Source organism: Anastrepha ludens, chromosome 5 (genome assembly GCF_028408465.1).
Source record: "Anastrepha ludens isolate Willacy chromosome 5, idAnaLude1.1, whole genome shotgun sequence".
Taxonomy (NCBI): domain Eukaryota; kingdom Metazoa; phylum Arthropoda; class Insecta; order Diptera; family Tephritidae; genus Anastrepha; species Anastrepha ludens.
The window spans coordinates 102,763,602-102,774,395 of NC_071501.1; the positions used below are offsets into that span (position 1 = coordinate 102,763,602).

A 10,794-nucleotide genomic window follows, 5' to 3' on the forward strand; every position below is an offset into this window, starting at 1 on the left:
TGCCTTAGATCATCAAATGGGGTTTTTCCGGGAACGTATTGATCGATGTGGTATAATAAAAAAGTAAGGAATTGAATATATTTTTCAAATTGAAAGCGAATGTCAAAATACAAAAGGTAAGAAAAGGTCAGTTAATATTATAAATAAAAAATATTATTGATAAAGCAAATCCGTAAAAAACACAAACATTTTTGGAAAAGTTCTTTGAATGTTGAACGAGTTTCTGCTTCGAAATTTAACGAATAGCACTGCACAATCACTGCTTTCTTCGGATATGACTCCGACTGACTTTTTTCATTTCCTAAACTAAAATTACTCGAGCCGCATCGAGGTATGCGTTTTGAGCCTATAGAAGACAGATTGCACATAATTTTTAATAAAGTTGTAAAGGAATTAAATTTGCTTTTATTGAAGCTCATTAAATCAAAATTTTATTGCCACACAAAAAAAAAATAAAAAATAAGGGAAGTCTAAGTGCGGATGAAATCAACCTTTTTATGTATATCTAGTGCTTATTTTAACCTCAAAAAATTCGTATTATTACTTTGTTAAAAGTGGCAGGGGTGGCACCCGAAGCTTTCATGTTTCCTTAACGTTGCGAGAATAGCGGCCGAAATCGGTTTCCAGATTACCTACTCTACTGACACTTATCGCTAAATGCGGCAGTAGAGGTAGCGATAATGTAGGGAAGTAAGGGTACTCCATATACATACATGGAATTCATTATAAAAAATTAATTGTCAGCTTGGAAGATAAATCCAGGCACTGCCAAAAGGTTAGTTAAAGGTTTCACTTCTTTTTTTCCCTTTGCCCTTTCACAAATTGGCCCGTTATTTCTATGCTCTCATATTTTTTGTTGAATCTGTTTGTAGTATTTTCCCAAGTGTTTGTATGCGCATGTGGATCAGCAATTGCTTTCCAATTCATTTGTTCATCTAATTTTATTCTATTTACCATCATTACAATCATCACCACCACCACCATTGCAATTGACGATCTATCGAATTGATGTTGCTAAATGAATTATTTATCTGCGAATAAGGAGGCCCGATGTGTAATGGAGTAGAAACCAAAGCAAAAAAGTAATAACCACATACATGTATATAAGTATGTGTGTGCAGCTGTCAACTTGCTGTTACACTTAACCAAATTTAGCAATTCAAGCAACGAGCAGCTGGTGAAATTTTATCTGTGTTTCAGTCGAAATGGGAGCTAAGAGCAAAAACTTGCAGTTGTTGTTTGTGTGGGAAAAGAAAGAAGAAAGGTTATTATTAGAAATGTTCGGAGAATTTTATTGAACTTTTTAAAATCGTTGATCTACAAAACGTTAATGACCATTTTGGCTAAGTAAGCCTCTGCAGTAAATGTGTGCATGTATGTATGAATGCATGTAAGTGGTAGTTAAGTGGCATCTACTCTGTACTTAAGTGAAATCAATTGCAACATACAATACATAAGTAGCGGTAGACTTAGTAATTAGCGGTAGCTTAACCAGAGCTGAACTGGTAAGTTGAAAGTGTACGGAAAAGTTTAAATATATAATATTTTCGAGATTGCTTCTAAGTAATTACATATGTAAGAGGAAAGACTTAAGACGCGAACCTGTAAATTTAATATCATATTAGATAGTAAGACAGCTGTTTTTTTTTCGGTTAGTAGTTATATTGCCATTCATTTTCGACCGTTACGTGTAAAAGAGTTACTTTTATTAAGAAAAAAGGAATTATTAAGATACGCATTTAGTAACCTAATCAAAGGGAAAGGTTAATTATTAGGTGAAAAAAGCAAGCATTTTTTTGGCACTACAGATTAGTATTATTACATTATCAGTTTATTCAGGTAATTTTCATATAATAACGCAACATTTGAGCAAAATTTTCCTAAATTTTTATTGCAAAATATTCAAAATTAAGTGAGTGAGAATAAATGTGTGGAGTCGAAAATAAGATGTTTTGTGGTGTACATCACCAATCTCACAAGAATAATCTGAGGTGAAAAAATAATAAAAATACATTTTTTAGGAGAGATATTTCTCGAGGTATCCCTGAGTGGGTTTCTTTTCGCATTTTTAACTTTTTGGTAACATTCGGGTGTCAAAAAAATCGTTTTTTTTACAAAAAAATTGAGCTATTTTGTTATTCTAAGCTCATTAACTGATAAAAAAAGGAGAAATAACCCAGGGATATTTGGTAAATTATGTGAAAAAGTACTGAATGCAACTTCAAAACGATGGATCTCGTAGATTTTGAATAACTTGCATACATCGATTTCTAAAATATTTGCAGAACATATTGCAGAAGAACACTTTAAATTTGAGCAGGAATAGAGTTCCTTACGTGAATTTTGCTCTAATTGATTGATCCAGTAGATTTTGAGTTACCTACTTCTGCGTGTCTCAAAAACTACACGTGTCTCAAAAATTACAAGTTTCAGAAAAAGTTTTAAAGTAGAGCAGGAATAGAAACGCGGAATGGAGCAACGCCCACTCAAATATTCATAACTTCTTAAATTTGTCTCCATTTTTGGATTACAACTTTTATAGAATACTCTCAAGATGCTACGCATTCAATGCAAATAACAAGTTTAAATACCTTATCGCCCTTTTAAATTACCAATAATCCTCCGACGATATTAAAGTTTAGGTGAAAAGTGTCAGCTTATACTCTTCCCAAGCTCAGACAAATCCCAATATGAATTCCTTAAAATTAATGTAATAACATTATTTTATATTCATTTCAGCTAATCAAAAATCATAGTGCATTTAGTACTTTGTGTTCCATACTAACGATGTTTATACAGTAAAGGGTGGACTGTGAGCCGCTTCACCAGTGGCTGAAAAATCCAAAAGCTCTCTGCCTGTGCTCTTAACTCTAAACCAACAAAATGAATTAGCTTCTGAAAAAAGACCTTCTCAAATCTTATAATAGAAAAATTTATTTTACACCACACTCTCTAACACACACCTTAGTTAGATCAGTTTGCAAGCGTTTGCAGTAATTGGTCGCACTCCGTACACTGAGCAACGCTAGTAGTTTCATTTTAAAGCCTCAAGCTTATCTCATACGCTAAGTGACTTTTATGTTGACATGATTTTTGGATACCTTTTTAAGCTAATGAAGCTCAAAAGGGTTTGAGAAATATCCAAAATAGATTTTGGTATACTTTTTATTCACTTAGCATAACCAAAATTTAGGCAAAAAGTGGTTGATTTCGCAAACACGGCTTCACTGCCACCAAAACTATGCAAATCGAATCTTAAAAAAAATAAATAAAAATAAAAATGTAGCACAAAAAAAAAATAAAAATTAGCAGCTGACTCAGTTGACGACATTTAATTTCACTACCAGACCAATTTTATATTGCATAAAAAAAAGAAAGAAAAAAAAACGAGTTAATAAACTAAGCTAAGTCCCTTGTGGTGATTTTCGTAAATACAAATTTACTTTTTTTGTGCTCAGCATTTATATATGTATATATAACTAAAAAATATAATATTAATTAAAAAAAAAATAGTAAAATAAAGAATGGTACGCAGCGAAAATATATGACAAACTCAAATCGCTGGCCATTCAAGCAGCCAAAGCGCACCAAATATTGTAGGTATGGTGATTTATTCTTTGCATTGCTCAACAAACAGCTATCCATTTATGGATCATTTGTGTATGTATAAACGTATGTACGCGTACGTGCCTATATGCGCCCGCATATACATCACACAACTGACGCTCTTTTGCTCACTGCTATGCCCTGCGCCTCTCACCGCTATCATATCAACGCATTCAATTCCGTTGTTGGCTTTTGTAGCTTTGTTGTTTTTGTTGTTTTTTATGTGCGTAAACACTTCACTTTGGTGCTCACATTCGCATTGCTAAAGAAAGTGAAATTTTTTTGTATAAACAAAAAAACAAAAACAAATACTATTCATGCATTCACATACACATACGTACATTGAGTATATGCACGATAAAAGGAGCGTAAGTGAAAAAGATAAGTAAATAAATAAAAAAGAGAAAAAAAATTGGAAAGGGAAAAGCAAAAATATGAATAAAAACTGAAATGAAAATGATTGCGTAGTCATGCGGCGCAAATATGCTAAGCTTATGCGGTTGGTGTTGTTGGCTTTGTTTTTTGTTGTTTGCATTTGGTTCTTATTTGTATGCACGTGATTAATTGTGTAGCTAAGCCATTGTGTGGAAAGTATTTACTTTAGTAAAAGTATTTTTGTTGGGAGATGTGAAACAGAAATTCCAATTACAAACTGCATACTTACATACATACACACATATGTAATTAATCTGACTAAACTCTACTGAGTGAGTGTTGGAAAAGAGTTCTCTCAAGAGGTGAGTATGCCAAGGTGATTATAGCGAAAATACACAATTGAAACTCGTATCATTCATAAAAGGTGGAACGGCACTTTTAACTGACCTTAGGAATTATTCATGGCGAATTTTATCTAAATAATTGGTTGACTAGTTATTTTATTTAAAGATTATATAAAACTTATTCAGAGCTCAATCAGAGAAGCTTCGAGGCATCAAATGGTTTTGAACTAAATTGATTTTTTAATAGCGTAAGCCAAGATCTTTACGTAAAATGCGCCACAATGTGGAATAAGAAATTTCAACTTAAAATGAACGACCTAAATTTGTTATAAATGAATGAAAATAAATCAATAAACAAATATTTAAAATAAGATAATAAAAATAATAAACACGCACAAACAGCCTGATGGGACGGTTATACGATCGAAAGCTAGTTGAAAGTTAAAGTAAGAATTTTGGTAGTCATTTTTATTAATTTCCAAAACAAAATCAAAATGAGCTGTAGGATAAATGAGACATGTGAATAGGAACATAAAATATGAGGATTAATAGTAGAAATGGATGCCGGATTATAAAATATTTAAGAGTACATTACAGAACGATTGTAAATATGTATTTTTTTTTTAACTATTTTAAAACCATATTAAATTCGTCTTACAGAGGAACAACTTCTTACAAGACTCAATGCCCAATTTTGTCGCATTGCCTCGCAGTTGCTCGTGAATGCTTGGAGGACTTGAGACCCCTTGTTTTTGAAATAATTTCTCTCAAACTGGGCTGATTTCGCCAATGCTGTCGAAATTTCACAAGCTCGTACATAGCATTTCATTTGAAAGTGCATTACCGTTTTACTGTTTACCGTTTACTGAATGTATTGTAATTTTTTATACCAATTTTATATCCACTTTTTCTGCTAAAAATTTAGCCATTAGAACATTACATTAGAACGAAAAGACAACAATTAAGGAAAGCTAAATTCGGTCCGAACCTAACTTCGTTGCACCCATTTCCGATTGCGCCCATTTCCTTGAAATATATTAATTCTGGTTCAAGTTATCAAGTGCAAGGACTGATTTACAGACGGACGTACTTCTACAAGGTTCTAATCTCCAAGCATGAAATATTAAATGATAGAAAAAGTTAAATAAAGCTAATAGCAGTCGCCTCTTGGCAGGCAATGACAAACCATCTGCCGTTCGGAGTCGGCTTAAGAGTGCAGGTCTCTCCATTTGTGGAACAATATCAAGACGCGCGTCACAAATAGGAGAAGGAGGAGGAGGAGCTCGGTCAAACATCCAATAAAAAATGTGTGCCCCATACATTTCTAACTCGATTTTATGTTTGTGCACAAGTGTGTAAGTATGAAAAATATATAACATAAACCCTCCGAACTATACTTCCAGTATTTTTTCCACGCTATGAAAATAAATCGTCAATGTTAGGTCTCTTTATTGGCCGCTAGAGTTGTTGATCGCAGTATGCGAAGTGATCGACTCTTAATTGTGTACTTTTTATAGGAGAAGTATTGAGCCCATTTTGTGCACCTTTGAGTACTTCCCTCTTTAAGTGTATATATAGGGTTGTTCAATAGGTGCGCTTCAACTTTTTTCTGATAGGGAGGGCGAACGACGCAATATTTTTTATTTTTCGCTTGTCATTTGTAAACTTCATTAGTATACATTTCATCATGGAACGCTACACACTTGAGCAACGATTGCAAATCGTGCAAACTTTTTATGAAAATAATCGTTCTGTTGCTGCTACTTTAAGAGCATTACGGCCATTTTACGGTCCATTTAACAAGCCGTCCCGTTTTGGGGTTATGTGAAGTCATTGGTCTACAGTAACAAGCCGGCGACGATTTGTGAGCTCAGAGCCAATATTGAACGCGAAATTGCTGGAATTTCGGCCGATTTATGCAAAAGAGTGGTCAACGATTGGACTTCGTAAAACGTGCACGCGGTGGTCATGCAAAAGAAATCGAATTTCATACTTAAATGTATATGTTCAAACTCGATAATAAAAAAAAATTAGTTAAAAAAGTCAAACCGTTTGTGTTTTATTCAAAAAAGTTCAAAAGTTGAAGCGCTCTTACTGAAAACCTCTATATGTCTCTAGGGTGCGTTTTCACTTTCCGCTACAAGTTACAAGTTTTACATTAAATTATTTAAATTATGTACTCATTACTAGGACTCTTAATGAAATTAAAGAATCTTTAGTATTCTCGATCTTGAGTGTGCTCTTTACAGATCTCTATTTTTATCTAAGCTGGAATCAAATTACTTTTAAGTGTGATCTTTAAGTCATTTTCAACTTCTAAGTGATAAGGTTTGGTAACCATAGACTTTAGACAATAAATGTAATGAAAAGGAAAAAATTAAAATGCATTCAAATTCTGCTCATCTCTTCTCAATTGTTGAAATGTACACAATATTTTGTGTATTAAGTCAACGTGGGCTAGTCCAAAAATATCTTCATAGTATTATAAAAAAAATTTATTTAAAAATGAATTTATTTAAAAATTAATTTTTATTATAATAATAATGAATAAAATGAATGAGTTTTTTGATGGTGAACTTATTTTTAAAATAGAGTTTCATCGCTTCTCACTTTGGTGTTTGTAAATACGAGCAATAGATTCATAGTAAATTTAGTAAGATTAGTAGAAAAAAAAGAAATTTTAATAATAATACAGAACAATATTAAATCCAATTATTATTGCTTTCAATAATGCCATTACTCTTTCATTTTAACACAATGAAGATTTCTCCCTTCAGCTCATTGCTAGTTATTAACCAACAAAAGACTTAAGCTACGAACTCGCTTTCAAACTTGTGTCCATTTAACTTCTACTTCTACATATACACAAAAGTACGATAAACGCAGCGTGGGAACTTTGGTCAATGTGGGAAATTTGCAAAATACTTTTTTTTTACTTACAATTAACGTCTTCGATATTTTAAAACGTTTATCCATATTTATATATTCCATTGTGTTTCGTATTGTTGTTGTCGCACCCGAAGCTTCTGCTGGAGTTTAATTGTAATTTTTTAATTTGAATCACTTTATTTGTTTCTGTATAATTTTTCTATAATAATTTCATTACAAAAGCTGCACTTTGACGTGACTTTTCGTTGCTTTTCTTTAGCAATATATTTAAAGTACGAAGTCATTCAACTCGAAAAGCATCTATAAGTTTAATAAACTTAAAATATTGTACAGTTAAATGTATAAATTATATATGTATCATATGCTAGTGATGGTGTTGCGAGTGTTGGAAGCACTTTTATAAACAATTATTTTCGATATCTATTTAAGTCCTGTGAATCAGAATTTGTTGGTGTATTATCATTTGCAGGTTTAGTTAAAATTTTAAAAGAGCTTTGAATTTATTAATGTTATTGTTTTGATATTTTTTCCAGCTAAAATAAGTTCTCGTACTTTTCTAAGTTATACTTCAGTACCAGTTGTAGATAAATTAGCACACTTTTTCCCTCTACGATTTTTGGTACTTAAACAAGAGCAACGCTTCTTATTTCTCTCATCGGAGCATATGGCTTCTGATGCAACTGATACAGTTTACAAATGACTCAAAAACAGTTTCTGTTCCACTCTTCTAACAGTACCGCATAATCAAAAACATTCAAGCTGAAGTAATTAGACCTCGAGGTAAAGAAAAAGTCAAAGTGAAAGATGAAGTGTCAGTATTAGGCAAGCTGTTCAACATCAGATAGGTTATATATATAATTGACGCGTACACCCTTTTTGTGGTGGTTAAGTGATATTAAACTACAGAGGGTAACTGGTCTAAGTGAGTAAAGTATATATAGGCACGTACACCCTTTTTGGGTGTTTGGCAGAGAAAATTCTCCTATTTGTGGCGAGCGTCTTGATGTTTTTCTACAAGTGGAGGGACGTACAGTTTCAAGCCGTTTCAAGCCGTCTTCGAACGGCAGATATATTTTATTTAGATTTTAGAATGCATAGAAGCACTCAATAAATTGAAGTTAATCTTGATCCCATTGGAGGCATTAAAAGATATTTCCTTTGACTGAGTTCCTTGCCAATGAAATAGTAGCAGGAATAGCAGCATGGATGACCAAAATTAAAACCAAAACCAAAATTCATGAATTGCAGAAAAAATACTGTCTTCGGCTCCAAAGGTTGGTAGTTTTAGTGATATACCTTTACGATTAGCTTTAATTGTGATCGTTTTTTTTTTTGCTTAATGGAAACTTGCTGGAACTTTTGCTTTACCAATATTAAATTCAACTTTGGTATTAAATGGAATATACTATCCTATAGAACAAAACGGTTAGCTTTCTGTGACCATGAAGGTTTGTGACTTCACTTGTTAGCTGTGATCTTGGCTGAAGAAGTGATGTCGGTGTGCCATTAATCGCACGAAAAATATTGTTTTTAGTGTTGAGATGGTCGCTGGGTTTATTTCATAGACTTCATTTTTGTGGTACTCCACAGAAAAAAGTTCATAGGGATAAAATCGGGCATCCTGTCACTGAAATGGTTTATATGAGAATATGGAAGGCTGACCTATAGTGAAACAATTTCAAAACGGGAGGGGAAATAAAAGGTAGGAATACCTGGATTTGTTTTATTTTTGGTGAATCTGCACTTCAAATATTTATATGATCTTCCAGATACTTGAAATTTGCTGTAGAAGTTCAGCTAGTATTTATACTTATAAGTAGAGCAACCTATAACATGCTTTTAAGCGCTTAATTTAGGTACTTAAATTGTGCTATTTGTATTAGGGGAGCTCCAGCAACATTCGGCTCCCTAGTTCGAAGCTGAAAAGAATCACACATTTCGTAACGCATAAAGCTGAAGATCTGTAATTCTAATCTCAAACCATCTTAAGCCTAAGCCTGTGAAACGTGGAATGTTTTCACTAATCGATGCCTTCGCGAAATCCTGAAAATCTTTTGGCCAAACACAACCTCTAATGCTGATCTGTGAAGAACAACTCAGCAAGCCACAATAGTCTTTGAGATTTGCAGAAGAAAATGGGGTTAGATTGACCACGTCCTGCGTGGGCAATGTGATGACCTAACAAGAGCTGCAATTGAGTGGAACCCCCAAGGCATCCATAGATAAGAAAGGCCATGAGTTTAACTTGAAATGAAGCTAAGAGGCTGGCATAGAACAGATCAGAAAGGAAGGAATTTGATGTAGCCCTTGGTTGCTCCCAGAAACCATAGGAAATAATAAATACTGAAAATGGTATGTTACTACAATATATTCTGAATATATACTCCAAAAATGTTTTCAAAATCCTTATAAGTCTGAAGATATGCTTTTAAATCTTATATACAGTTCCAGTTAGTAGTTCAGAAATGTCGCAGGAGTGCCCGAAAGTTTCTTTTTCTAAGAGCTGCAACATTGAATATATTGAAATAGTAAATTATTTGATTGGACAGTTCTAGAAAAGAAAGAGGATTGGGTAGGTTGGTACCCTTATACAACTGAGAATCAGTCCATCTATTCAGAATTATTGACGATGAAACTGTAGAGGTAACAAAAGCTTTATTGTTTAAGCGAGGTATTTCAGTTTTCATGTTAGTTCCTCTGTGACTGTCGGGTCTATATTCCAATGACACTGAGTAAATTATGGCCAAGAACTGCCACTTCGGCTACTGCGACTTCAACAACTGCCACGACAGCCAATGGCACACCTTAGAGTGCATTCTGTCATTAAAATACTTCTCCTAAATACTTATCTGCCACTCGAAGGTGGAATAAAACTGCAGATTTCTCTATTCGTTGGAAAACATCAAGACGCACATCACAAATTGGAGGAAGCACGGCACCTAAGCAACTTTAAAGGAATGGTGCCACGACAGTTTGTTTCAAGTTACCGCAACATTACCGGGTTTAAATTAGTCCAAGGAATATTACTTCAGGAGCATTCGCCAAAAATTTATTGAGCACGTTTTATGTTAATACAAAAATCAGAAATCTTTCTAGGATGTGCCAGTGCACTATTATTATATTTTTATATTTTTTTTATGTTTATGCTTATCCGCCTGATAATTTAGAGCTATGCAATTGAGGCTAGTTTTTAATTTATGTGACTGAAATTGTGACACATTTTTTTATACTCGCTTTTGGGACGATTTTTTTGGTGGGTAATTTTAAACTGAATATCCAATAGATACATTTCACAGAATACCAACATAAATATACATCACTTTTGATTTTTTTTTCCAAATAATTTCATTAATATTTCTTATTTATTAGTAAATCCATAGTATACGGCATTTTTAGTTGACATTTAAAGTTGAGGCTCCTGTTAAAGCTGAATTGAAAATTTTTTTCGCCGAACACTTTGGCTTCAGATAACAAAATATACATCAAAATATTATGATTTTATTATTACATACTATTGAAATCAGTTTCACTGTTGATTTACCGTTTAATTTATTTTCTTGCTCTTCGTTCATCACAAAGT

General features: G+C 33.1%; 1 protein-coding gene across 1 annotated transcript in view; it reads right to left on the minus strand.

Moving 5' to 3' along the window:
* LOC128863602 (protein spaetzle 4) overlaps nucleotides 1–7,487 on the minus strand; it is a 30,837-nt gene extending 23,350 nt beyond the window's left edge. Inside the window, exon 1 of the mRNA XM_054102836.1 lies at nucleotides 7,266–7,487. Coding sequence (XP_053958811.1) covers nucleotides 7,266–7,316 — 51 coding nt within the window. The 5' untranslated portion in view covers nucleotides 7,317–7,487. The remainder of the gene's footprint in view (nucleotides 1–7,265) is intronic.
* Between the last annotated feature and the right edge of the window lie 3,307 nt (nucleotides 7,488–10,794).